The sequence below is a fragment of the Megalops cyprinoides genome, chromosome 6, assembly GCF_013368585.1.
Source record: "Megalops cyprinoides isolate fMegCyp1 chromosome 6, fMegCyp1.pri, whole genome shotgun sequence".
NCBI lineage: Eukaryota > Metazoa > Chordata > Actinopteri > Elopiformes > Megalopidae > Megalops > Megalops cyprinoides.
The window spans coordinates 8,098,703-8,126,278 of NC_050588.1; the positions used below are offsets into that span (position 1 = coordinate 8,098,703).

The 27,576-nt window shown below is 49.5% G+C and overlaps 1 protein-coding gene across 1 annotated transcript in view; it reads right to left on the reverse strand.

The window, feature by feature from the left end:
* Window positions 1-1,513: 1,513 nt before the first annotated feature.
* Window positions 1,514-27,576, reverse strand: part of noc2l (NOC2-like nucleolar associated transcriptional repressor) — a 29,732-nt gene continuing 3,669 nt past the window's right edge. Inside the window, exons 5-19 of the mRNA XM_036531184.1 lie at window positions 27,031-27,145; window positions 26,846-26,936; window positions 26,397-26,475; window positions 26,129-26,239; window positions 25,100-25,213; window positions 24,734-24,922; window positions 24,149-24,288; window positions 23,755-23,866; window positions 18,661-18,774; window positions 18,287-18,388; window positions 15,480-15,623; window positions 10,015-10,128; window positions 8,286-8,421; window positions 3,301-3,411; window positions 1,514-1,848 (exon numbers count right to left, since the gene is read on the reverse strand). Coding sequence (XP_036387077.1) covers window positions 1,667-1,848; window positions 3,301-3,411; window positions 8,286-8,421; window positions 10,015-10,128; window positions 15,480-15,623; window positions 18,287-18,388; window positions 18,661-18,774; window positions 23,755-23,866; window positions 24,149-24,288; window positions 24,734-24,922; window positions 25,100-25,213; window positions 26,129-26,239; window positions 26,397-26,475; window positions 26,846-26,936; window positions 27,031-27,145 — 1,854 coding nt within the window. The 3' untranslated portion in view covers window positions 1,514-1,666. The remainder of the gene's footprint in view (window positions 1,849-3,300; window positions 3,412-8,285; window positions 8,422-10,014; window positions 10,129-15,479; window positions 15,624-18,286; window positions 18,389-18,660; window positions 18,775-23,754; window positions 23,867-24,148; window positions 24,289-24,733; window positions 24,923-25,099; window positions 25,214-26,128; window positions 26,240-26,396; window positions 26,476-26,845; window positions 26,937-27,030; window positions 27,146-27,576) is intronic.

Sequence of the window (27,576 nt, forward strand, 5' to 3'; positions counted from 1 at the left end):
TTACTCACGTTTATCACTGGAGTGGGGAGTAGCCATTTACGTACATATTGTGTGATACAGTACTGTGGCTTTTGTCACGCAGGACTGCTCGAAGGCTTGATAACTCTTTTAGTGCATTCCTTCCTTGCTTAGGCGTCTTGTACATGATGCCATATATTCAAACTTGTGTGCTGTACTAGAGCCTGGTTGCTATGTTGGAAAACGAGACGAGCCTTGCCAACTGGCCTAGCAGGGGTCCGTCCGTGGAGCACAGGGGGCAGGACACCCTGCGCCACCCTGCCGACCGTCACGCTAACCTCTGACCCCTCCGCTTGGGGGGAGCGCTCGCGCTACGAGATGATTATTCAGGAAGGACGGAATTATGTGAATTATTCAGCGCGCCTGGCACAGAGCGAGGGAAGGAGGGAGGGAGAGGTAGCCGGGGGAAACGCTGGAAGGGGAACAGCGCGGCCTGTGTTCCCGCTCCAGCACCTGGGCGGAGGGGCTGGCGGGGGATCAGACGGTTGCTCGAGGCGAGCCTGCGGACCTCCACCCTGCTGTCAGCCTGCCGGAGAGCCCGGCTCCCGGCTCTCTGGGCGCGGCCCAGACACACACCCCCTCCAGCACACACACACACACACACACACACACACACACACACACACACACAGTCATACACAGTCAAATACAGTCATACACACACACACACACACACACACACACACACACACACGCACACACAGTGATATACAGACACACACACACACACACTCAAACACAGTCATACAGTCATACAGTCAAATACAGTCATACACACGCACACACAGAGTCATACACACACACACACACAAACTTCCATACACTCACACAAAAATGTGTGCACACCACACACACCCATACACACAAATATATAAGGACACACATACATACTCATATACTCACACAGACAAATACACATGCTCACAAACCCACACAAATGCACATACAACGTATGCAAGTGTGCACACATAAATGCAGACAGATGCACACATGGACATACAAGTAACTCACAGCTGGGACACACCACCACAGAGCTGGGTATAAAGTAAAAAAAAAAAAACTTGCTCTAGGTGTGCAGCTACTGGGGAAGAGATCTGTACTCAGCCTCTCAGCAGTGTTTGAATAGATCATGAAATACTGTATGTACTGTATATAAACCTCTGAAATCTGGCTATATAAAGCTATATATAGTCAGTTCTTGCACATCATTCTGAAAGGAGCACATGCTACTCTACAGAGAAGGTATATTTCCAGGTATTTGCTCTGACGCAGGCACAGATGTAACTCATAAATTAAAGAGCACCATACCATCTATTTACATAGTCGGGATCACTTCTGATCTGTGAGCCAACACACACACACCACACTCGCATGCACACATATATGAATGATTCTAACTCCTGTAGACGCCAAAATACACTGAAAACAGACACATGACATTTGTGACTGGTTTTGTATAACAGGTATATTTTATATACATCTGTTTCACTGTCTGCAAAATAAAGGGGAAAGCAAAGTGACTTAATAAAAGTTGGTCTCGTGATGTCAGGGAATTGAAAAAGAGTTCAGTCTGAAATTCGGTGAGGGTCGGGCTCTGCGGCCGGCTCCAAAAGAGCGACGCCTCCACCCCTCGGCTCCAGGGGGGGGGTCAGTCATCATCTGAAAGCTCCAGGTCCTCCACCATGTCCTCGTCCCCGTCTGCCAGCTCCTTCAGGTCCGACTTCGTCAGCTGGGCGGGTGCCTTGCCCTTCGACTTGGCAGGCTTCTTCCTCCCCTCCTCTTCATCCTCATCCTCCTCTTCATCATCATCATCATCATCATCATCGGCACCTGAAGGAAGAGTCAGATTGATAAGTTACATTACATTATTAGCATTTAGCAGACGTTCTTATCCAGAATTACAATTACAATTTTTCAATTACAATTTTTACAATGCTGTCCATTTATACAGCTGGATATTAACTGAGGAAATTCTGGGATAAGTACCTTGCTCAAGGGTACAGCAGCAGTGCCCCTGTGGGGAATCGAACCGGCGACCTTTTGGTTACGAGTCCTGCTCCTTAACTACCATGCTACACTGCTGCCCCCTCTCGAGCGCAGAGTCTGAGAACAGAGCCTCTTCTGCATTCTGAGCGGTGGCCCACAGGCTCATCCCGTTCAGCGGGAGGGGCGCTTTCAGAGGGGCCGCCGCACCGGGCCGGAATGCTAAAGGATGCCGCGGCACCCCCATCGTCACGCTCCCGCTCAACTTCACCGGCCCTGATTGACATGCCCCCACTCTCCTCTGCGGGCGGGCGGAACCGAGGGCGATGAAACGCGGCGGAACCGCGGTCGGGTTCGAGGCAGAGGCGCCGGCACGAACGCGGGTCTGTGTACAAATGGCGGATCAAGGCATCGCCTTGGGTTCTGGGGAGGAAGAGGGGGACGTGGAGTGAACAGCAAATTAGGGGAGGGGGGCGGGGGGGGGGGTCCGTAACCCTTTCAAACAGACATCCGGTTCCTGGCAGGGAATTACAAATCGCTGTCTTAACGTCTACCGCTTGAAGTCAATAACCGTATTTTGAAAGCTATCAGCTCAAACTGCACACGATGTGCGTCGCTCCTAATTGGCCCGCCGGTCGGGGCGTGGTCTCTGAGCTGCTGAACGCTACAGGCGGACTGTGACCTGCCCCCGGGGCAGAAATATGTGGGAGGAAACGCGGCTTAGCGGTTTCGTTTCAGCTGTGGCGAAGTGCTCTCTGCCGTCGCTTGGGGCCTAGAACGGGAACCAAGAAACGAGCGTGGAAGCATCTCTCGGGCACGCGGATCTGGCTGGCAAACGAGAGGGGCTCTCTGCGGGGAGCTGTGGTGGTTTTCTGATTTGTGAGCTCTGTGAGGGAGCCATTGTTTCACACTCACGAAATGTTCTGACCCGCGCTTGCTCAACCCGGAAAACAATAGCACTCTTGTGCAAGGAGGCGGGCCAGTGAAGCAGTGCGGTGTAGTGGGAGGCGGCACAGCTCGACCAAAGGTTGCCGGTTCGATTCCTGGGTGAGCCGCTGCTGTTGTGCCCCTCGGCAAGGTGCTTAACCCTCACTGCCTCAGCATGTACCCAGCTGCGTAAATGGATGACGTGTTAGACTCGTAAGCTGTGTAAGTTGCTCTGGATAAGAGTGCCTGCTACAGAAATGCAATGTAATCCTAAAAGCGAGACGTTGTCTCCCTATCCCCCTGCCCCAGCCAAGGCAGTCTCTGCCCTACCCTTTCCACAAGTCCCACTACGACGTGTCCCTCTGCACCCACCTGAAGACACCTCCACCTCGTACTCTCCCTCGTCATCGTCTTCCTCGCTCAGGTCTGACAGGTCGTCCAGGTCGTCATCGTCCTCGCTGTCGCCACGCTCCCGCCGTTTACCTGCAGCGAATCAGGAACACAGACAGGCAGCATTCATCTCCCTCTGTTCCTCAGAACCAGGGCTCGGCACAAACAGGGGAGAACGACAGCGATTAGAGCACAGCGGGCCAAGGGCGACAGAGCGAGACCCAAAACCAAAACAAGACAACACAAAAACGGCGCGGAACGAGGCGAGGAGAAGGGCCGGGACGGACGGCGACGGCCTGGGGGGTTGATCTGGTGTGGCGGAGTGACAGGGACGCCACTCTCCTTGCCGGCTTTCATCTCCCCGCCTCTAACCTTCCCACCATGAGAGCGAGACATTTTCATTCAAGTTAGCACTTACAGAGTAGCCCACAAAAAATAAAAAGACATGCCGCTAACAGAAGTTCCTGACAGGAGGAATAAAAAAACAACCCAGTCACCTGGACTGGGACGAAGACTCATTATGTAACCGTTTGAATCGGAGACTGTTTTTGCCAGTAGCCACAGATGTACCATACAGAATCTCACAGAGGTGAGCTACACTGCAGTAGTGCTGAAATATGATGCATTGCAATGCATCTATCTTGGGCGATGCTGTTGCTCTGGCCTGGTTGCCTATGCCTCGCATGTACTGCAGTGTATGTGGGCTGCTGACCATTTCTCTCTGCATGTGGTGAGCATCCCAATGCCATGGCGCCGGTCTCTAGCGGCGCATGCAGCTACCTGGGAAAAATGAAAAACGCCTCATATTCAGCGATCCCTGCGCCCTGAACAATCCGTAACCACGAGATCGAATTACCGACACGCCGACTGGCGCCTTGTTTCAGAGCTACACAAGCGCGGAGAGAACGCAAATCTAATTTACCCTTTTAATAGAATCTCGATTCTAGAACTCCGAGTGCCACAGCGGCGGCGGGCGAGAGGATCTTTCTGGACGGAACGAGAGACAGGGGAATAAAAAAAAAAAACTTATGATTTATTTGCCATTGACAAATCAACCTTTTTCCCAAGGAGGAGGGTGGAGGGTAAAGGTATTACAGCATTTATGAGCACGGTAACCTGTAAATTGATTTCAGAATGGACTTCAGCCTCAAACGCTAACAGAAACTGAAGGGGGGGAATGGGAGCAATTATAGAGCAGGGGCTTCTTAAACTGCTCTCTAAAAGCACGGAGCCCAGAGGAGGCAAGTAATGCAAAATGGCCCTTTTAACTTTATCTCCGCAGACATCAGCTGAGGCGGGATAAGGTTCTGTATCAGCGCCCGGGCTTTGGGGCCGTGAGCGCCGGACCCAGGGTACTACAGCCCAGCCCCTCCCCGTTCCCCCTCCCCCCTCCCCATCTGGACCCTCTCCTAATTCCAAATGAGTGTGGTGCGGGGCTGGAGGGTGGAGAGCGAGCACCTTGATGAACGGCTGAGACGGTCGCGGGTGCGCGCGCCTGAGCCCTAATCCGCCAGCGAGGAGCCGCTCGGCGGGCCGCCGCAGCCACCCTGACAGGAAGCGGCGGCCAAATCCCCGCGCTTTGAAGGAGGATTTGATTAGGAGCTGCCCGGGAGGCGCTCCCTCCTCGACGCCTACCGCTTTAATTATTAAGACACAGCGGCGGCGGGGCCGGCAGCAAGCTGAGCAGCGCCGAGAGCCGGCCCGGGCGGGGGGAGGTGTGGGGGAGGAGGAGCCCCATTAACCGCTTCAGAGCGCGACGCTGAATCCAATAAAGCAGAGCGGAGGGGTGACGCGGAGCCGAGACCAGCTGCAGCCAGCTCACCAGTACAGAGGGCAGGTCTGAAACCAGCTCACCAGTACAGAGGGCAAGTCTGAAACCAGCTCACCAGTACAGAGGCCAACTCTGAAACCAGCTCACTGGTAAAAAAGCGTAACTGTGAACCCAGCTCACCGGTACAGAGGCCAACTCTGAAACCAGCTCACTGGTAAAAAAGCGTAACTGTGAACCCAGCTCACCGGTACAGAGGGCAACTCTGAAACCAGCTCACCAGGAAAAAGGGTAACTCTGAAACCAGCTCATCGGTAAAAATGGTCAACTCCGAAAGCAGCTCACCAGTAAAAATGGTCAACTCTGAAAGCAGCTCACCAGTAAAAATGGTCAACTCTGAAACCAGCTCACTAGTAAAAATGGTCAACTGTGAATCCAGCTCATCAGTATGGAGGGTAACTCTGAAACCAGCTTATCAGTAAAAAAGGGTAACTGTGAAACCTGTTCACCAGTACGGAGATGAACTGTTAAAACCAGCTGCCCAGTTAAAAAAAAGACAACTCAAACCAGCGCACCAGTACAGAGATACGCAGTATGACAACTACTTCTTTGCATGTGTGTGTGTGTGTGTGTGTGTGTGTGTCACCCCCCCCCCCCCCCGCCACAAGCTCTCGCCGCCACAGAATCCCTAATTACGTGCTGCCGCCCTCACAGGCAGTGGAGCCCGCCACACCAGCTCCGCCAGCCACTCTCCCCAGGAGCCCGCTACATGAAAAGCCTTTAATTGTTTTCAGAGCGCTCGCTGGAAGATTTCCGAGCGGAGGTTGGCTCGCTTGGTTTTTTTTCCTCCTCCCCCCGCACTTATCCAGACGGGGGTTGGGCCGACGGTTGGTAACTAACGTCTGCCCTCAAAAACCTGCGCGAGATGAGATCACCCGAAAAAAGAGAGAGAGAGGGAAATGAAACGTGCAAAAAAAAAAAAAAAAAAACTGGGGCTGGCTAATTACCAAGCAAGGAAAAAAAGGCTTCCACTCTTTCCCCATCGCTCCTTTCCTGTCCTCCCTCTCTCTTTCTCTCACCCTTTCCTCCGCCGTATCTATGACAACTATTTGATCGGTCTACCACCAGCCGGGCCTCTGTGGGCTGCCAAGTCGCGGAGCGTTCCGGATCAGAGGGGGTTGGGGGGGGCTGTGTGGGCCCATTAAACCCGCGTGCTGTGAGGGGGGGGGGAGGGGGGAGCCGCGCGCGGAGGGCCGGGCCGCCAGCGTCTTCCCCCGGCCAACTGTTCTGAATTAGGAACCCCCGCCGGGATCCAAGCCTACGAAGAGAAAAGCGCTTCCTGTGGGAGCCGGGGGCCGGGGCGAGAGAGCGTCTCCCGGCCGTTCGCGGGGACTTCACACAATGAATACCAGATGCAGAAAAAAAACAGAGCAGGGGAAAAAAACCCTGCCGTCCGCCCGCCCGGCCGCCACCCCCCCTTTCCTCCAGACTCTTTTTGTGTTCTTTTTTTTGGACAGGCTCGTCAGGCGGCGGCAGCCGGCCGTGCCCCGCTCGTGACCCGCCGACGGCGCGGAAGTCCAGGGACGGGTCAAAGGCTGCTCCGCGCTGCTCTGTGAGGATAGGCTTTTGGGAGGGGGGGGGGTTCGTTGGCTTGCTGGGCTGCGGACGTGTTTTATTGCGAGTCACAAACTCTTGTTCTCCTTGGTGCATGGCTGCCAGCGAGTGCTCAGAGGGTCAGGGTTATTTTCCCAGCATTCACCACCGCAGGACCTGTGAAACCACAGCCCTCTCTTTTACACAATGCCAGAAATAAAAACCTAAAGGACTTCAGCCAAGCAGTCAGTCAAGAGTAAAAAAAAAAAAAAAAAAACAAAAAAGAATGAATAAAAAATGAAAAGAATGAATAAAAAAGGTCAAAACAAAAAAAAAAAAAAACAAGGATTCATACACCTGTATCTCACTGACCTGCATCAAAGTTTAAGCAGTAAAGTTCTTTGGGAAGGCCCCACACCTTTACCACTTCTACGTGTGTTCGCCTCATAGCAGGGACATTGTAATTCTGCTGGAGTGCCACACAAAGGAATACAGCCTCCTGCTGGCGGCTCTGGGGATTGCAGTGGGGAGTGAAATCCTTCGCCTTTTCTTTGCTTGCGTTACTCGCAGACAAGCTTAAGCCCCTCATTACGCTGTCCAAACATCTGGATCCTGCGCCGACGTCAGCGCCGTAATTCAAAAACGCACTCTCCACACTGCACGCCAGTTTCCATCTATCCATTAACACACAAGCCACATGTGTGACATCCATGTGACTGCCACGCTCACGCCGGCAGGGCGTCACCTTTGACCTTAAGGGATGCTGCTATCCTCCACCAAGCAAACTGTTACGTAACAAAGTGCGGTTTCACTTTGCAGACAATTGCAACTGAACAATGTCACATTAGATGTGAAGGGCCACAGTGACCCTTTAACTGTTGCTGAAAAGACAGCCCATGCACATAAATAACCTGCAGAACGTAGTCTCTCCTTTAAGCCCGTGACCTGCGACGCAGAAATGCTTGGCCCATAGCTGCATGGTCATAAGAGTTTAGTGGATGAGCTGTTTGTGTCCTCCGCAATGAGAGTTTCTGGTTCTGATGGAGGTTGGTCATTGGCTTTTTTCTCGGTAACACATTTAGGCTAAAAGTGTAAAGAAAGCCTACGCTATGTGGGATGAGGGTGAACAATGGCAAATAAGTAAGAGTAATGATAACTGAATAGTTATAAAAACAGTAATAAAACAGACATAGCTGCGATGACATGAGTCAGTGTGCCACCCCAAAGTCACCCCAAAGCCACTGTCCGTCCCCAAGCTGTCCCTCCAATCTCAGACACCTAAAACCTGCGTACAACCACAGACCTCTCCTCCAGATCCACGGCTTGGACGTAAAGCATCTCTCAGGAACACAAAAAAGCAGAGGAGAGCCCCCTGGAGGGGATTGGAGGGCACTGCACTGAGGCATCGATCCGAGCCGCTTTCAGCCTGAGCTGCCGACTCGCCCTGAGCGCCGCGCATCCCAGAGCGGGCAGGCGGACGCCCCCGGGCTCGGTGGCGGCAGGACGGGCGCTGTGAGAGCCGACCTCCTCGCCGTCTGAAAAGGGCAGCCGGGAGGGATAACGAGGAAGCAGTTTTTTCTGTTGCTGTTGTCGCTGTTGTTTTTACCTTTGACTTTGAGTCCCGCGCTTTCATCGCCGGAGTCGCTGTCGGACTCAAAGAGGTCCTTAAACTCTTTCTTGTCGTCCGCCTTCCTCTCCTGCAACTTCTTGCGTTTGATCTCAGGGAAGTCCAGGTCTTCCATCTGCACACACAGAGGGGGAGGGAAAAGACGTGAGGTTTTTTTAAGCCGCCGAACGCTAAGCTCGTTTTTTTCGCCGTTGGGGAACCGGGGTATCAGACAGGGTGCCCTCCCCCACCCGCACCTTTGAGTCGCCGCCCGAGGAAATCGGCCCGCTTGCGTTGCGTGCCGCGCTCCCCGCTGTCATTAAAAAGCGCTTTCACAAAGCGCACATCAAACGGCGGGGAGCTAAGGCGAGGCGGCCTCCCCTTTCAGGCGACCCCGACCCCGCCGCATGAAAGGGGCCGCCGCGCGCCTCGGCTCGGCCGCGCCTGCTTCCCGCGCCGTTTGAAGTCGCCGTTTTCCCTTTCTTCTTCCGAACTGCCGGAGGGAGAATGGTGGCGTCTTGAAAGGCTGGCGGTCTCCCGCCCCCCTCCCCTGTCCCCCGTCCCCCACCCCACTGTGTAACCCCGGCTGAGGGAAGGCCTCGTGGGGCCGGGGTCATCTGTCCTGCTGTTACCGCCACGGTCTCACTTCCCTTTCCCAAAAATCATGCCACTGCATTCAAGTGTACAACTGAACTACAGCTTACTTCTCTGACATAATGACTGCAGCGTTCAACTCAATCCAGCCCCACACATCACCCTCCAGCTTTAAAAGAACGATATTATGATAATAAGACTGACACCAATTTGCACTATCCTGATTATTTAGCAGTGAAATTTACGTGATTACTTCGTAATCTCTTGCTCATATGATCCCAGAGTAAATACATTTCAGGGGAGTTTTAGACCACTGATAAGCGATATCACTGTCCAGTTACAAAATGATGATAATATTTTAGTAGGCCTTGTATGTATGTGGTTACTCCACTGGTTGGGCAATCCAGCACAACCTGTTGATGGCTGCCGTAGTATCTGCGAAGGGGACAGCTGAGATTTGGCATGTGTATGGGGGGGCGCAGCTGTGGGGAGGGAGAGGCTCTTGCGAGGGTTAAGCGGACGGAGCAGATGACAGCCCGGGTGCGGGAGCGCGTCTGTTCGGCGCCCGTCCCACTCCGCTCCGGAGTGCCGCCCACTCCGTCAATCTGTCACTTCCTCAGAGGGGGCTGCGCCGTGCCCAGCCTTCCCGAGCCGCGGGTAACAGGAGCCGCGGGCGCGGGGACAAGGCGCGCACCCCACCGCCCGAGAGCTGACACACCTGGGTATTCATCCCTCCCCGCCCCTCCCCAACCTGCCTCCCACAATCCACTGCAGCAGACACAGACACTGATCTCCGCTAATCACAACCCTTCTGACCAATCATGAAGCACCCTGATAAGACTAAATGAAACTCAACAGTACAAAATTCTGGGGAAGCATACAGTGGAAAGTGACGAGTGCGAGAAACAGGTGTTGTAACCCTCTGTCCGGTTCAGTACCCGGACAGGGGGATATACTGGTTTACCCTTGAGCAAAGTGCTCCAACCCCCCTGAAACTGCCCCAGCAAACACACAGCTGTGTAAACGGACGGTGTGTAGACTGTGATGTGTATGCTATGCCAAGTCGTGCTGGGTGATGACACCAGGTAAGGGCCTGAGTGCGGTGCTGTACCAGCCAGCGGCCGGCGGCACTTACTCTCTCCTTCCCGGAGATCTCCAGCTGGATCTCCTTCTCGCGGAGCTTCTTCCACTGGCTGTAGTACCTGGTGAGGGGGGTGCCCTCCTCGGCCGTCTGCTTCTCCCAGGCCTCCTGCAGGGGGGGGGAAAGAGCGCACGGGTCGTCAGGGTCCATGAAATATACATCAGACATCAAACATTCATCGGGGCGCCGGGGCTGCAGCCGGCTCAGCGGGGGAAGCTTGCCAGCAAGATGTTTTTAAATCAGGGAGGGATAGCGGCAAGCGTCGGCTTCGAGGCGGGGCTGGGGTCCTCTCACAGACCAGATTTCGGCTGCACGCAGGAATGCGTTCACACGTACGCCCGAAGCAAGGAACATCGGAGAAGCTGGCCGAACGCTTCTTCAGACTGTACAACGTATGTGCAGCTCAGATTTAAATTTGATTCACACCTGTGTGGTGGGACTAGCTGAAACCTTAAAACATCATTTTCACTCATCTGTGTCATTTTTATGTCTCAGGGCCTGTGTTCCTGTCCACACAAGCAGGACACAGAACATGCCAGACAAATATCAATGTACTGTCAAACTTCACTACTCAACCAAACAGCAGGAGCTAGTGCACCAGCAGGAGAGAGGACCAAACTGTGCCAACACACTGTGTATGTCCCTGCACTGAAGAGAGGAGGGTGAGCAGTTGGAGGGCTGAGAGAGGAAAGGAGGGAGGAGAGAGAGGGAAGGAGAGGGGGAGGGAGGGAATGGAAATGGAGGGCGGACTGGGGGGAGAGAGCGAGGGATGGAGCGGTGGCTCCTTGCCAGCCTTCGCCAGAGGTCCTCCACGCCGGTATTGATCAGGTCAAACAAGATTATCTAACCTTGAAACCCAATAGATGATAACAGATTGCGGCCGCCGTCGCCTGTTATCTGAACGCATTTATAAAAATTTGTGGCATTGTTATTAGGATACTGGGGTGGGGGCGGGGCTGTGGGGGGATATGGGGACAAAAGTGAGAGCACTGCGCCCTGTATCAGAGAGTCACCTTACGCCATAGCGAAGGGGTATTTAAAAGGAGGAGGACAAATGACTTGGCAAACAGAGAGATTTAGTTCCAAGCCTGCCTTGACTTTCCCCCTTTCTTCTTCCACTCATCCATCAGGGCTCTCCTGTATCTTCCACCAATTCTGCTGCATCCCCTTCCCTGCTGAGGGCGCAGCTGAGCTCCTGGCTGCCCGGGCACTTGCAAGCACTGCTACTACGCAACTTCTAGCATTAGCAACTCAGACGGAGGCACTGAGGGAATAACTACTCAGGTTTTGAATACGCTTTTAATCAGAACACAGCTCACACTGAAGACGCGTGCCTGTTGAGCTTTCACTCTAATATCTGAGCGATGGCATCCCAGTGTTGCCACGCAGCCGAGCCACAACGTTAGGCGCATCTGTCTGAAAGCAGAATTTGTATGACGCTGGTACTGCCTTCTGCAAGCTGTGCTTCCTGCAACCACCTTTCAATGACAATACTGCAACCCCCTGCACATATGCTCACTGAAAGCACAAGACCCAACATTCAGGTAGACTGTTACCTGCACGTCCTTGTTCATGTAAATCACCCCCAAATTATGGAGGCAGAGATCCACCTACCCAACTTCAGTAATAGGATCTAGCAGTTAACAAGATAACTAAATAACACGTTGAAAAAAATGTGTTTTCATGACACCCAGCAAGGTAACATATTCACCTCCATTTCTCACTGGATCTGCCCACCCAGATAAATTTTCAGCTTGAGATATTAGCAAGCCAAATTCCTAATGTCAACCCACCTTGCTAAATTCCACCTTCACTAGTTCTACCGAGCCGAATAACACGTATAATTTCCACAATTTGCTGGTGAATTAGACATAACTGATATCACGACAGATACCTAAATAAATGTGCAATGAAATTACCAATTGTTTTCCATCGCTTCACATATTAACCACCTTAAACGTCTGTGACTTCAGCTTTATGCTGTTATCCTTGATATGGGGCACCGTCAGTTAGTTTGGTGTAGAACTCTTCATTTCTTAGACAGGCGCTGCGCAGGTCCACTAATTGCTCACTGTAGAGACTGGAGGATTTGCGCAGTCTGTTCTAAACTGATGCCTGTGATTAGCTACTGGTCGCTGCGACTGCAATGGCAAACTTACACTAGGGTTCAAAATTATTGGGACACCTGGGCATTTTGTGATTAAGTGTGGATGTGTCCATGTAGCTATTAGTTTTATCACTCAAACCTAATTTCTGGTGTGGCAAAAACAGTTACATGTTTTGGCAACTACTAACATTTTCAAAACATCTCTTTATGTGGCTAGTACACGATTGTGTGCCTGATGACTACCCTTATTTCCAACATGTTAATAATATGTATGACATTAATTTTGCCAAACAAACTGACAATTCCATGACATTAACTTAATTTTAAAAGGTACCTACATACTTATTGAGTGCAGACAAGTGAACAAAAATGACCATCACTTCAATTAGGCCTGATTGAACGTTGCCCTGCCCCCTAATTGAACACTCACACTGAAGCCTATATAAACCTAACAAGGTTGGAAGATGAAGCTGAAATTGACATTGACATAATTATAACTTTCCCAATGTCTGATGGAATATGCAACAAAAATATTGTGGGTTTTCAGAAAAAAAAGTGAGTGTCCCAATAATTTTGGACCCCAGTGTATTTTGGTGCCTGTGACTGTCTGCTGGAGGTGATGTTCAGTCTCACATCACCCAGCACGTACCCAGGCTAGCACAATAGAAGGTAATACCAGCTTCTTGCTCACTTATCCCCCCCTTGTAGGCTTTGCTGTTTTGCTGGTCAGTGAATACACAGTGTTGGCCCTGCTGTGAGGATTCTTATTTCTCAAGAATTACTTTGGTATTGGCCTAATGATATATATGTTATATATGAAATCATTACTACTTTCATTGTATACTTTCACTGCATACTAGTTAACTATAGTTAACTAGTATTAACTAATATAATTCAGTTCTCTTCTATTATGAAGTACAACTTACTGCAGTACAGTTAAGCTTTTAAGAACAAGTCAATGCGAGTCCAAGAGTCATTATACATTTGTGTTTTTGGTCTTCTCCTCTGTTTGGGTGACAGAGAACATGTCCACAGCCCAAACGCACGCTTTACTCAGGCAGAAAAACGTTGCTCTGTCGTTAATGAAACAAACGGTTGCGGCTAATTAAAAGGAGCTCAAACATTCACCCCAGCTGAATAAGCACCTCACCGACCCCCCCACAGAAACAGCGATAAAGAGAGCGTGGAAGGTGAGGCGTATTTTGTTTCGTCCGTTTGTTTTACAGAACTCGGGGGCGCGGGGCCAAAAAGGATGTCCTTTCTGCCGCTCAGGGCTGAATTGCTGATGACAAGGTTACCCTGCCGACGGGGCGGAAAGACAGCACGGCGAAGGACGTCTCCCCCGGACACACACACAGACACACACACACACACACACACACAGACACACACACACGGAAAGACACAAATACGCAAGCACACACACATACACAAACACACAAAGACACAAACACACACACACAGAAAGACACATACACAAACACATAAGCACACGCACACAGGCACACACACACACACACACACAAACACACCACTCAGAGCCCCGGTGCCGTGCTGTCTGCCCTGGCGGAGTGGGCCGCGTCTCTCCGGGTCTACATTACATGCAGAGGGGCCTTGCTTTAATTCCGCTCTTAAATATTTATTAATGTGCCGGGCCCGAGAGGTGGCGCGCGGGGGGGCTGGGGGGTGGTGACGGTGGGGCTGCGGATGTGCGGGGGCGTAACCCTGTCGCCCCAGGAGCCGGTGGGGTGGGGGGTGGGGGGGGGGGGGCGGGTCACGCTGACGCATTCGGCTGAGAGCTGGAAAAAAATAAAAAAGGGCTCTCTCCTTCTCGCGGCCTTCATTCACCCTCTCCCGCTCCTGCGCCAGCCCGGACCGCTCTCCCGCCTTCTCATAAATAACCCACCCGCGCTCAATTATTTAAACAAGAGCCCCTCCGGCGTCCCCTCCCGGAGCGTCCCCCTCGCTTCTCAGTTCGGATTTCACCTCGGCACCAAAGCAGAAGGCCCGAAAGAGCCTCCCCGTTCTGCGCCCGCGCTGTTCCCCTTTCGGCCCGGCCTGCTTTCGCGTGCAGTGACTCGCAAAGCGTTCCAGTTTCGGGGTGTGTGCGAAGATCGACACCCGCATTTCCTGTTCACTCCCTGGCCCCCCAACAGCTCCTATTCTTAGTCGGGACAAACGCGGCCGACGCTGACATAACTGCAGTTCTGAGAGCTGTGACAAACATCTTCAACTGAGGCGTAGCTGCTGTCGGTCTAGTTCACAAAGCTGCTGCTCTAAACACAGACACAAATATACTCAACGGCAACGACGCGACCATAGTGTCGGAGTCCGGCGCTGCTGCTGCTCTTGCTGTTAAAATCAAACTGTCGTCAGAGATTGCCATTATTCTGAGAATCTAACAGTAATGCTAGTGTTAGTGACACATGAAAACCCCTCACAGTGCTGAAACAACTGAGATGCTGTTAAAATAAAGAACAACCTTGCACGTATCATCACACCACCTTCCCTGATAGCAATATGAATTCTTTTTTCTACAGGTCAGGGCAATGTACTGTATTCAATGCTAGCGCTGTCCCGTAAAAAGACAGGTTTTACTGGAATCGGTGTCTGTAACTGACTAATTAAGGCTAAATAAGCTACTTAGTGTAATGGGAGCGAAGCATCATGGGTCTGGGCCTGCGCCACAGGGAGAATGAATCATTGCAAACGATGGGGTTAGCAAAGTGACACTTCAGAGCGGTGACGCAGAGCGGTCTCGGCGACAGAGATGGCTTCACGAGCGGGCGCAGCCGAGAGCCGCAAATAACGGCGAGCCGCGGTTTCGCGTTTCTGTTCAGAAAGGGGGGGGGGGGGCGCTCGGCTCGCGGTTCGCTTCTGGAGTTACGTAAATCCCCGGGCCTCTGCTGAGAAGCGAGGCGCACGCGGCGAGACGCGCTCTGCTGACCACAGCTCTCAGATAACACAGAGGCTGCTGGCAGGTGCAGCGGGCCCCTGAGTGAGAGACAAGGCGCCGAGCAGCAGAGGCTGCTGGGATATGCTGCTGGCTGACAGAGAGAGAGAGAGAAAGAGAGAGAGAGAGAGAGGGGGGGGGGGGGGGGGGGGGGAGAGAGAGGGGGAGGGAGAGAGAGAGAAAGAGAGAGAGGGAGGGAGAGAGAGAGAGAAAGAGAGAGAGAGAGGGAGAGAAGGAGAGAGAGAGAGAGAGAGAGAGAGAGGGAGGGAGAGAGAGTGAAAGAGAGAGGCACAGGTTCCCCATGGTTTGACGAGCCAGGACTCGGGGATATCTCACGCCTGGACCCGGTTAACAGCAGTATTCCTGGAGGGATGTAGAGGGGGGTTGGGCGGGACTCACCACAGCGGAGGTGTCAGCCACCCCGAAGGCAGCCCTCTGTCTCCGGGCTGTGATGTGGGCGGAGTTCTCCTGCACCTTCTCCAGCAGCTGGCGGATCTGCTTGCAGTAATTGGCCACTTTGCATTCCTTCAGGAAGGCTTTCAGCTGTGGGGCAGAGAGGGATGGGAGGTCAGGCAGGCAGGGGAGGAAAAACACCCATGTTAACATGTTCTAAACCACCCCAGGACTGCAACACTAGTGCATTACCTATAACACTATAATATTTATTAGTATTAATAACAGTAATGATGCAAAACACACCAATGTTTGTTTTTATCTCAGGTTATACTGGACATAAGTCCAACTGAGCTGATTCATGGCCTTCAAAAAGTCTTCTATTGTACTGTATATGCTGAATTCTCCACTGTAGTTGTGCATGATTATTGGTGTGAGCGTGGGGATAACAAACAATTAGAATCTTCAGATTAGCGACAAGTCGATCTATTTCAGGAGATTCATATATGTACACATGACTGATGTGAGAATAAACACCACGCAGAGATCAAAAACAGTGGGGCAAAATCTTTCCAATACTAATGCTGTTCAAATACTCATCCTATGACAACACAGCAATCCACATATAGGGATCATTTTGAGCTCCCTTGTAATGTGTACTATGATAATCCAGTACAATGGAATAACGTTTGAGACATATACACCCATTCTATCCATACAATTGTTAACTCACAAGAATAAACCTCTCATAAGAAACGAATCATCCTGGATGGATGTGACTCTTCTGAGCAGAGTACACTGTGGATTAAAAGAGCAAATGTAAAAGCTACTGGCAACAGGCAAACGCTCTGGATCATGACCGGAGGAGGGAAAAAATATCAGACTCCTGCGTGTCATTAGCCTGAATACGAAAACCATGCGCTGTCTGCTCCTCGGCGTTAGCCCGAGGCCCGGTTCAACACAAACACGCGCGTGTCTGCGTTTCGTTTGGACAGCGGGGTGACGGATGTGGCTCCTGCTTCAGACGGCCCGCGCCGAGGAGCGGCTGGACCCGGGCCCGGGACGGGGGCGGCCCGCGCCGGACGCCCTTCCTGCAGGAAGCCGGCCCGGCGGTCGCTGGCCGCCGCGCGGACATAAATAACGGCGGAGCGGAGAGGGCCGCCACAGATGACGGCGTGAGCCGCTTTTCCCTGGCCCGCTGTCCCGCCGCCTGCCGTCCAACTCCGCAGGAAAGAGAAAGAATCCAAAAGACACTGTCGGCAGTGCTGCCAACTCTTCAGGGCAAAGAGTCACCGGGGCCATCTCGTAAAAAGTTGCTTTTTATACCAGAAGTTGTTCAGTAGTAACAGTAGGGCTAGAGGTTTCCTAGATGAAAATCAGGATTTTTGCTTGACAAACACATTAAACACAAGTTAGTATCATTAAACTAAACCTACCTTCATTAGTCAATCTCTCTATCTATTAGGGCTGAACGATACAGCCATCGTGATGTATCACACAGCTATTTTTAGCGCAATAACAGCTATCCCCGGTATGTGGCGTTAGGTTTTTTCCCCGTATGTTTTTCAGTGGCTGCGGGTGAGCTGGAAACAGGGGAAGCGGAAACACTACCTTTAAATCTATCATTACTTTCAGCCTGTTCCCCTTTATCCTCCTTGATTAACAATAAAACAAATAATTCACAGAATAATTGACACCAATCGTAAATAAATGCTTATGCTCGCGAAACAGCGCAGATTGTCTGTAGTTTGTGTGTTTTTGCGAAAGCGACAAAGTGAGATATAAAGTGAGACAAAGTGTATAATTAACAAGGATGGCATTTATCAATTTAAATTACTTTAAATGCTCAAAATAACAAGGATGGCAATTTGAATAATTAAGTGGCAGGTAATCCCAAAGCTTAATCTTAAATGTTTCAAGTTATAGCCTTCTTGTGTTAACAAATTCAAAATTTAGTTAAATCGATTTAAATTACTGAGAATAAACTTTCAAGTCAGGTTGAGTGCAATGAACAATAACGTTTAGAACACAGACCTCACAAAAGCTGTGATGTGTCATGAGCATTTAACGTAATTTACATCGATAAATGCCATCCTTGTTAATTAAACAATCTCACGTAGCTTTCGCAAGCACACAAACTACAAACAATCTGCGCTGTTTTGCGAGCATAAGCATTTATTTACGATTGGTGTCAATTATTCTGTGAATTATTTGTTTTATTGTTAATCAAGGAGGATAAAGGGGAACAGGCTGAAAGTAATGATAGATTTAAAGGTAGTGTTTCCACTTCCCCTGTTTCCAGCTCACCCGCAGCCACTGAAAAACATACGGGAAAAAACCTAACGCCACATACCGGGGATAGCTGTTATTGCGCTAAAAATAGCTGTGTGATACATCGCGATGGCTGTATCGGTCAGCCCTACTATCTATCTCTACACATCCTATCTATCCATATTTCTCTATCAAAAACAGCACTCAACACTCTCTTGTAATACTTCTGGATAACTACTCTTAGCATTGAGATGCACTTATTTGAAGTTGCTCTGGGTATGAGTGGCTGCTAAATGATGTAACGTAATGTAATGTAATTAAATACGTTTTCCCTAAAAAGGAACTGTCTAACTGTTACTAACTGTCAACTGGATTAAACTGCAATTGGTGTGATACTGGTGGAGTGAGTATTAGTGCTGACTGAAAAGGACCTTTTTACCATATTCCCTGCTGTTATCATGCTGAGGTAATCAGCCTCAGCAGTGTCTTGTGCAGTGATTGGCAGGCAGAGAGCGGGAGAGTGAGTGGGGCATTATGGGTACCTGAATGACTGTGGGCAAGGCAAGCTCTGGGAAGCCGATGGTGCAGGCCTGAGTGTGGAAGTACTCCAACAGTAGGTCATACAGCTGCTCAATCAGACCGTCCTGTAACACACACACACAAATCCAGTACATTAAAAACACAGACACTTTATAGAGATATATTACACCAAACATACACACAGTTCCAGTTCATTAAACATATACACACAAATCAAGTACATTGCTAACACACAGATACATTGCATTAAACACACATACACAGACAGACATACACACACACTCACACTCTCTCACACACACACACACCATCATCATCCTCCATGTGTCCCCACTACCCAGAACTCAGTACAGGTGACGCAGCCACCCCCACTCACCCGAAAGGCTTTCTCTTGCAGGTTGGCGTTACTCAGCTTCAGAATGACTGCAAAGTTAATGGGCTTTGAGGTCATCCTGCCTGGCTTCTTGTTGAAGTCCACCTGCTGCAAGATCTGAATGATGGGAAACACAGGGACACAGAATTACACCAGGGGTATTACTTCAGGCAACGTGCAGGAACCTCAATCTAATTATTAAAGCCTATATAAACATCAGAGATGGCTTTGTGCAGTTGCTATTTAGCGAGACATTACTATGCGACTAGAGCTCTTTATCTTCATTACAAGCAGGATCATGGAATAAACACAGATTCATTTTCAGAGGCGCCGGCTGAGTGTTAGTTCTTACAACTGATCTTAAATAACAGGAAAGAGGCCTTCCACACGGTAACAAGAAAATGGAAATACACCCTCATAAACACACCACTGGAAAAGTCGCTGTCTTCAAAACCAAGACCTCCAAGTGTTTAGGTTTACTTCCAAACAATTCTGCAACACACAGCTGCTCTCGCAATGAAAGGTTTCTAAGGCATTTCAGACAGTTCTTTGCATCACAAGGGAAGGCTGCGTGTGGCTGGTGGTCCTGTCCTGAGCTGACATGCAGCTGCTCAACATAGAATGGATAAGCCTTTCCTGATGGATCCCAGCATCGTATTCATGGGTGCAATGGCAACTTTTCCTGGAAAGCATTCAGGTGGAGGGCAGAGGTGGAGAGCATGTGTTAGTGCGTGTATATGTATGAGTGAGTGAGTGCAAGAGTGTGTGCGTAAGTGTGAACAAGTGTCTGTACAAGTAAAAGAGTGTGTGTGTATGTATGTGCAAGTGTGTGAACAAGTATGTCTGCACAAGTAAAACAGTGTGTGAATGTACACCTGACTGTGTGAGTGAGTGTGTGCTTGTGTGTGAGTGAATGAGTGTAAGTATGTGTGTGTGAAGGTGTGTGTGTGTGTGTGTGTGTGTGCGTGTGCGTGTTTGTGTGTGAATGGGTGTGAGAATGTATGTGTGTGTGTGTGTGTGTGTGAGTGAGAGAGAGAGAGAGAGAGAGAGAGAGAGAGAGAGAGAGAGAGAGAGAGAGAGAGAGAGAGAGAGAGAGAGAGTAAGTATGCGTGTACGTGTGTGCGTGTGTGTGAGAATGTACACGGCTCTGGGCTAGGCTGTCTGCGTAAGTGCTGAATGTGGTGTTGGACTGTGGGAGACAGCATGGGCCAGCCTGATGCGAGCTGGGGACTCCTAAACAGATGGAAGCTCGGTGCTGTACATCCTCGCAAGAGCGAACCAGAGGTGATAATGCGACAGAGAGAGAGAGAGAGAGAGAGAGAGAGAGAGAGAGAGGGAGAGAGAGGGAGGGAGAGAGAGGGAGGGAGGGAGGGAGGGAGGGGGGAAACACTGCGCTGCTCTAATTTTAGAAAGGGAACAATGTGCACTTTTATTTTTGAAACGCTGAGCGTACTGACACAAACAAACACAGAGAGGGTCGGTTGCTGGGGAGTGAGGTGTGTGTGTGTGTGTGTGTGTGTGTGCGCGTCGGGGGGATCTCTGCTAGCTACCAGAGGCAGAGAGGATGTAGTCTGTGCATAGCGTTTGAGAGGAGAGAAAGAACCACAGAGCCCCCCCCCCCAGTTTCAGTCTGGTCAAGACACCATTGCTTAGGACCTGACCACTGCTGGGGGGGTGTATCGCGGGCCCCACCCCCCGTAAAAAACCTCTCATCTTCCTGTGGTCGCTGCTGCTTGCCGTCTCAACACTGCAGTTCTCACAGCAGCGAAAACCGCGCAAAAACGGCCACACACACCCCCCCCCCCCCCCCCCGAGCGTGGAAAATGTTGACAGTTGTGCCCTCCGCTTCACCCGAAAGCAAAAAGCGTCACTCGCCTCTATGCTCGGCCCCACGCGCTCTGCGGAAGCCGGCTTCTTTGTTTCTTTGTTGTAACCTTTCGCCGTTGCCCTCGGCCCCCCGAGTTCGGTTACCCCTACACGGGTGCGAGGCCCCGGGTTTCGCACCAGTTCTTACAATCTGCAAAAACATCCGACCCCGCGGCAAACAAACACTTTGGTCCTTGGTGCTTCCTCTGAGCCAGATTTAACAATTTAGCAAGGCTGCAGCAAGTAAACACGACCACAAATGTCAAACTGACTCTTCAAATAGTCTATGTAACAGAACATTATAAACACTAACAATTAATGATACTTCCCAGCTACTCATCAAAATGGCTTCGAGCAACCCCTCGATTGATGAGTGCAGAAAAAGACAATTTCCTGTTTTCGTAACCGTTTTCCCATTTGAATTCCATCCTCCCAAACAAATTCAATTTTTGGCAGTTCCTTCTTTCCGATCTTCTATTAAAGACCTGGGCAAAGCAAACATTTAAGCATGATGACAACTGCAGAACAGAACAGCGCATTGCGCTCCTACTGGGGACGACCAGCCTAGAAACGTTAAAAAAATGTGACACCAATATTCGCATACAGGTTTAACACACTCATGGGTGACTATCTATATGTCACACATGGATAAACCGTATCAGCGCTGCTGTTAGCACTGCTCAGACAGCAGTATTCTTTTCCTCCAATTATACGTGGATAATGATAGCAATGATAGCTTAGGTTGTTTTGTTTGTCCTTCAAAACATTAAGTTGAAGCTCTGTGCCAGTACAACACAAACAGCACCAGTGGAGGGCACCCTATTTTGCTGCAGTGAAATATATCCAATCAGATCCCAGCCAGCAAGAAACCGGACACAATGCTGTAGCGCTGTGGCCAATCAGCTAGCTGGTGTAATTAGCAGCGGGAACCATCTAGTACATTAGGCCGTTTAGTCTTTAGAAGTTATGAAACATGTCTTGTGCCAAGGCTGGCACTGAGTTTGACGTGGTGCAGCTATGTATGTACGTATGTACTTTATTTATTTATTCAATATATTTTAAGTCTAAACGACTCAGGGCTTAATAGTCATCGTCAGGAGTAAGTCTATGGCTGTTCTACTCCTGCCATTTTTAATTTCAGTTGACAGTTCCGATGTTTGAATCCTAACCAATGAATTTTTTTCAACTGCCTTTGAATGAACTGACCTTCTCCATCCAGGTGACAGCAAACCAAGTGCCAAGTGGGTTCAATCCCCCCCCGATGGGGAGGAATATTGGATAGTAACACCCAAAGAAGTGGTGGAACAGCGATTAGGGAGACAGGGAAAGGGGAAGGGATTCTGACTGAGTACCAGGTGCTCCGAGTGACCTTTATCGCACTTAATTTCTTATGATGGGGCTAACTCAATCAAGGATTTCTCACTGCGAAACAATGTGACGTCAAGACTAGCTACTCATCCATTTAACTGACGTTACTACATTTTTTCTTCTGTGAACGTTTAAGGGTTGGCTGGCTAAGACTGTGCACTCCAGGAAACCTCTATATTCCTCATTTTATCGAGTAAAAACAAAATGTCAGACTCCATTACACAGGCTCCTTGGTTTCCTGAGCCTATTATTTGTCTTAATTATTTGTTTACTACTCAGCTGAGTGCGGTTTTGGTTTAGTGATCTCTGCAAGAATATCACAGCAGTCTCCAGCTCTGTCAAAATCAGCTATCGTATTAGCTAGTCAAGGCTCTTCTGGCAATGATTGAGACCATATTTAAGGCATTACTGTAACACAGATTTCCCAAATCAATACTTGTCATTAATTAATTCCACTTTACAATGTAAGCAGAATCCCTTGGTGGACACACTCTAGTCATGTGAATGCCTAGAGGTAACGCAGGTTAAAATATCAAATATTTCTGTGTGCACAATCACATGCATCAGGTGTCACAAGTTCACTTCTGTGTGACAAGTGTCCCACCAGTGGTATCACCAGTAAAGGTCTGCAGGGGCCTAAGGCTGAAACCCAAACCCGACCTGACCTGCTCCAATTTAATACCTAAACTGAGCCCAGCCCGAAGATGATAACTTTATCTGTTACCAAACCTGACCTGAACCTAACATGACCTGATTGGGGGCAACGCGTCACGCAAAAAACACCAGTAATTACCAACCTGGCTACTGGTAATAACGGAATCAAATCAAAATCACATTCAGGAGCTTACGATAATCAAAATCATCTCATCAAAACCTCACCTTTTGGTGAACACCTATATCACCTAAAACACAATGCACTCAGCGAATAACGGTCCATACAAAATAAATAACTCACAGTATTCAATGCTCTCCAGTTTAACAAATGAACACACTACAGTCCGTCCTTGTTGAGCAAACAGTGCACTATACGATGAATAAAGTCTGTACAAGAGAACACATTTAGGGAAAAGAAGAGGAAAAGTTCAGCTTAACGGTTCAAAACAAGCAGTACTTTTGCAGGGCACTTAAGCAAAAATAAGTTCTTCCTTATCTAAATAAGTCAATAAATTAATCCTATGTTCAGGCCTGACATTTTCAGTAGCCTTAAAAATATTTTTTTCCCTCTTTTGTGAGAATGTCACTCATTCAAAAAGAGATTTTAGCCTGGATTTTAGACAGCAGTGTACTGTAAACCTGACATCCAGAACCTGAGTGCTAAAACGCAAATATAGGCCTGGTAGGCAAAGACCTGCCCGACCCTGACACATTTTGTTGGGCCCCTTTGGATTTGGGTCAGGTTGCAGGGCTTTAATCACTACTGCCCCCTGCTGACGTTTGCCAGTTTCCCCACTTCCAGCCACTAACGCAAACTACAGTGTGTAAAGACGAAAACAATGTAGTTTCTAAGTGAAACAGACCTGGGATCTAATATACTTCTGACCTTGTTCTATTTCTGCCTTTTTGTATAAGTTTGGTATTTGGGCCATTGAGCTTTTCAAATGGCATCATCGAGCCTGTCACCTCACCAGTTCAATCATGGAGACACATGAGAAACAGACTTCTCGCTTCCGTTTAAATTACTGCTCCAGCCAGCAAAGTAATGGGCAAAAAAAGCACTCCATAGCTGTAATGCTTTGACAACCTGCTTTATCCTCGGACTGTCTGGGTTTCTAAATACCATTTCCGGTGAAAAGGGCTCCACAGACACGCGTTTAAAAACCTCGGGATGGCAAGAGGAACTCTGGCACAGACACAGTAACGTACCTCCATGAGGAAGGGAAGGACGGGCATGAAGGTCTTGGTGCTGGCAGAGAGCAGGGTGAGGGCTCGGACGCAGTGCATCCTCAGCGGGAAGTACCGCACCGTGGGCACCAGCCTGTCACAAGTAAGGCAGAAGCACATTTCAGACAAGCTTAGACCACAGACAATCAGCATAGACAAGTACAGCCATTAAGCTGGCTGCCACTGGGCTGTGGGCTACCCGTCTATGTGCTGTTAGCCTAGAGAGGGTCAGCCTTTAATCATGGGTTGGGCAACACCTCCCTCTGGTGGTGGAGTTGCAAATTACTACATTTTCTTAAGCAGTTGCTAAATGTGGTGAATGGTGCTGTCCTATGAAGCATCCAGTTAAAACAGAGTTAAAGAAGGATCTACTCACTTGATGCAGCCAATGGTGACCTGGCACAGCGGGTAGATGAGGGGCTCCAGGACCTCGCTGGGGTACAGAGTGCTCAATACCCGACACCACAGGTACAGGCAGTGTACATACTGCCAGTTATACACAGACTGGTATGTTTCCTGTGGGTACAGACAGCACAGTTAGACAGACTGTTACATTTCCTATGCGTATAGACAACACAGTTAGACACAGGCTGGTACTCTTCCTGTGGGTACAGAGAGCACAGTTAGACACAGGTTGGTACTGTTCTTGTGGGCACAGATAGCACAGTTAGACACAGGCTGGCACTCTTCCTGTGGGTGCAGACAATGTTCAACACTTATATATTCATAAAAGTCTTTACCAAACTCAGTACGTTTGAGGTGAAAATAAAAAAGGGACACATATCTGAAAATATTCAAGGACATCTGCAGCCATTCTCTGGAAAACTTCCAGCGCTTTACACTGCTGTTACCATTTCTGGTGCACATCGAACTGGAAACCGATTAGGTTTCCCATAAAAAGGGCTTATCTTCTCACAGAACGACCGCAGGTGACCCTTATCCCTTCCCCGAGGGGAGCTACCTTCTTCTTCATGGTCATGGCGTTGCGCAGGTGGATGGCCAGCTGCCGGATGTAGATGAAGCCGTGCTGGTAGGACAGCTGTGTGTCCAACGCGTACATCTCCGCCAGCGTGCGCTGCATGAAGTTAATCATGGGGAGGGCGTTGGGCGACGTGAACTTGCAGTTCTTCACGTAGGCGATGTACATTTGCTGGGGGGACACAAGAGGAGATCGAGTTAACGGCCCACAGTAACTGGACAGGAGCTTAAAAAGTGATGTGCGGCGTACCAAAAATCCGACCTATCAGAACGCGGCAGGGGAGGGGCACTGACCAATAGGGAACCGCTTTGGTGTCGGGTTAAGAGGACAGGTGTGGCCGGGCCGTACCTTGAGGATGGGGTTGAGGTAGACGTCCTGCTTGTGGCGGCAGATCTTGTTGAGCGCAAGGAAGGCCAGCACCCGCACCGTCTCCTCCCCTGTGCTCCACTGCTTGATCATTTGCTGAGTGGAAAGAGCTCACAATGAGACAGTGTCCCTGCCACAGAGTCTCAGGCCCTGGGACAGTCCAGGTATGCCACAGCTTAGACCCAAGCAGGCATGTTCTCCACAAATTACTTCAGAACAAAAAGTATGCTTCAAAGTGTGCTACTTATAGGGTATACTAGTGAAAATGAGCAGCATTTTATAAAGGTCAATGCAAACAATTCTCAAATGATAGTTTCTGAGAAATGTGAGTGTTGAGTGGGCAAGCAACGTCAATGTCAAGAATTATCTCAGGGTGTCAACATTTGTGTCAAATCAAAGAGCCTTTTCTTTAATTCATAAGTGAAATCTGTAATAAAATATGCAGAGTATTTTGCTCAAATGACAACAACCTCCACATAAATCACTGTATTTGATCTTAAATGTTCCTGCACACCCCCATTCTTCTTTCAGCAAACAGGATTATATCCTATTACATCATATTACATTGCATTTTAATGACTTGCACGACCCTGTGCTCAAACTCTGATTATGCCCTTATAATGAGACACGAAGATAAAATACTCCAATAATGGTGCAATGGAATGGCTTACTCCACTCTGCCATAAAGTGTGGAAAAAGATGATTGTCTCTGGGTGCCGAAACACTGGATACAAGCAAACAACAAATTCATCTCCAGCACACACAAAGTGAGGCCCAGTACAGTTTACATTTAATTGTTTCACAGCAGTAAATTTCTGACTGGTATCAGTAAACAAGTACAAACTATATTAAAACACCAGTTCTGTGTGTGTGTGTGTGTGTGTGTGTGTGTGTGTGCGGTGGAAAAGATTCCGTTACTGAAGAGGACGGGAAAAAATCAGTGGTGCAGATGTGCAAACTGGCACGCAGTGAGCGATAGAGAGATGAGGCCCCATGTGGGAGACCCCTCACCTTGAGGAAGAGGCGGCACTGCTTGGGCAGGCACAGGTAATACGGCACCATCTGGTTAGCGTGCCGCAGCACCGCACTGACAACTGTGGACTCTGTGAGGCAGGACAGGAGCTGTTGGCGGGGGGGCAAAAAGAAATGATCCAGAATGTTATATTACGTTACATTAGCTTAGCTGAAAAACCTATGCAGAGCATCACAGTGTTACACTGGGCTCGGGCTACACTGACCTAAAGCCAGAGTGATAACATCCAAGGAAGGCATCACATACCTGAACGAGACCACTGAGGTACATCTTGATGTCCAGCTGGGCCTTCTGCCACCTGGGGCTGGATGAAGGCAGCACCAGTCTGAGGGAAAAGAAGGACAGGTCACAGGTCACGATGAGGTCACCTGACAGCTGCTGACCAATGACAAAGAAGCCACAAACACACAACAACTAACCAAACTGAAGAGAAATGTACTGGTGTAAGAGATCATGTGACATTCAGATCCAGCATCAGGGTGCTTCTGGTTTGATTACAGCACACTATGGTGTTTTGTAGGGATAGCGGTCTGATCACTCACCATCTCTAAGCTCTGCTGAACATGTTCAGGACACTCCTCAGATCAAGACTTCAGATTAAGCCTCACATTTCAGGAAACACAGCCAGATAAAGCTTTGTAAAGGCAACCCATGCGTGCCCATGGGGGTGCAGTGTGAGGAGCACAGACGCTTACTTTTTCTGGTCCTTCTCTGGCTTGAGGCTGAGCATCTTCTGCAGGGCTGGGAAGATGTCTCTGATGCAGAACAGCACCAGGGCGTTGAACACTGCAAAGAAGGGACACGCCCACAGTGAGACTGACAGCCGTGGTGGGGCAAGCCAACGGTGGGATTCGCTGAGGGAAGTGGGGGCGTGGCCTACCTGAGCTGTCCTCCACCTTGTAGCGGCATGGGTCGCCCGCTTCTCCTTTGGTGGTTGCCACGGCGGCCTTGAAGGCCTGGGTGATCTCCCGGAACAGGCGGGCGCTGGGCTCCTCCTGGCATCATCATCATCATCATCATTACCATTATGAACATTACTATAATTTTTACACAAACAATAATAAGAACAAATATTACCGATATTGGGATGAGCTGCCAAATAATCATTACTGTTATTATTATTTCTCAAGCACACAAATAATATTTGTTGATACTGTTATTATTTGCAGATATGCTTACAATTCATAAAAAATGAGTTTCATTAAGGTGTGTGCTCACAGGTGGTCTCTAGCACAATTATGCATTTAGCCTGATGCAATTTAGCAAGTTATCGGGCTAATTTACAGCAGTCCCCTTCACTCAATTAGTTTCAAATCTTGAGGGTAAAGTTGCTCTAATACCTAATCCTAATCCAAGATGGTTACCAATGAGTTTATTATGTTCGGCACATCTGAACAGAAGTGGTTGATTTGGTTTGGACGGAACA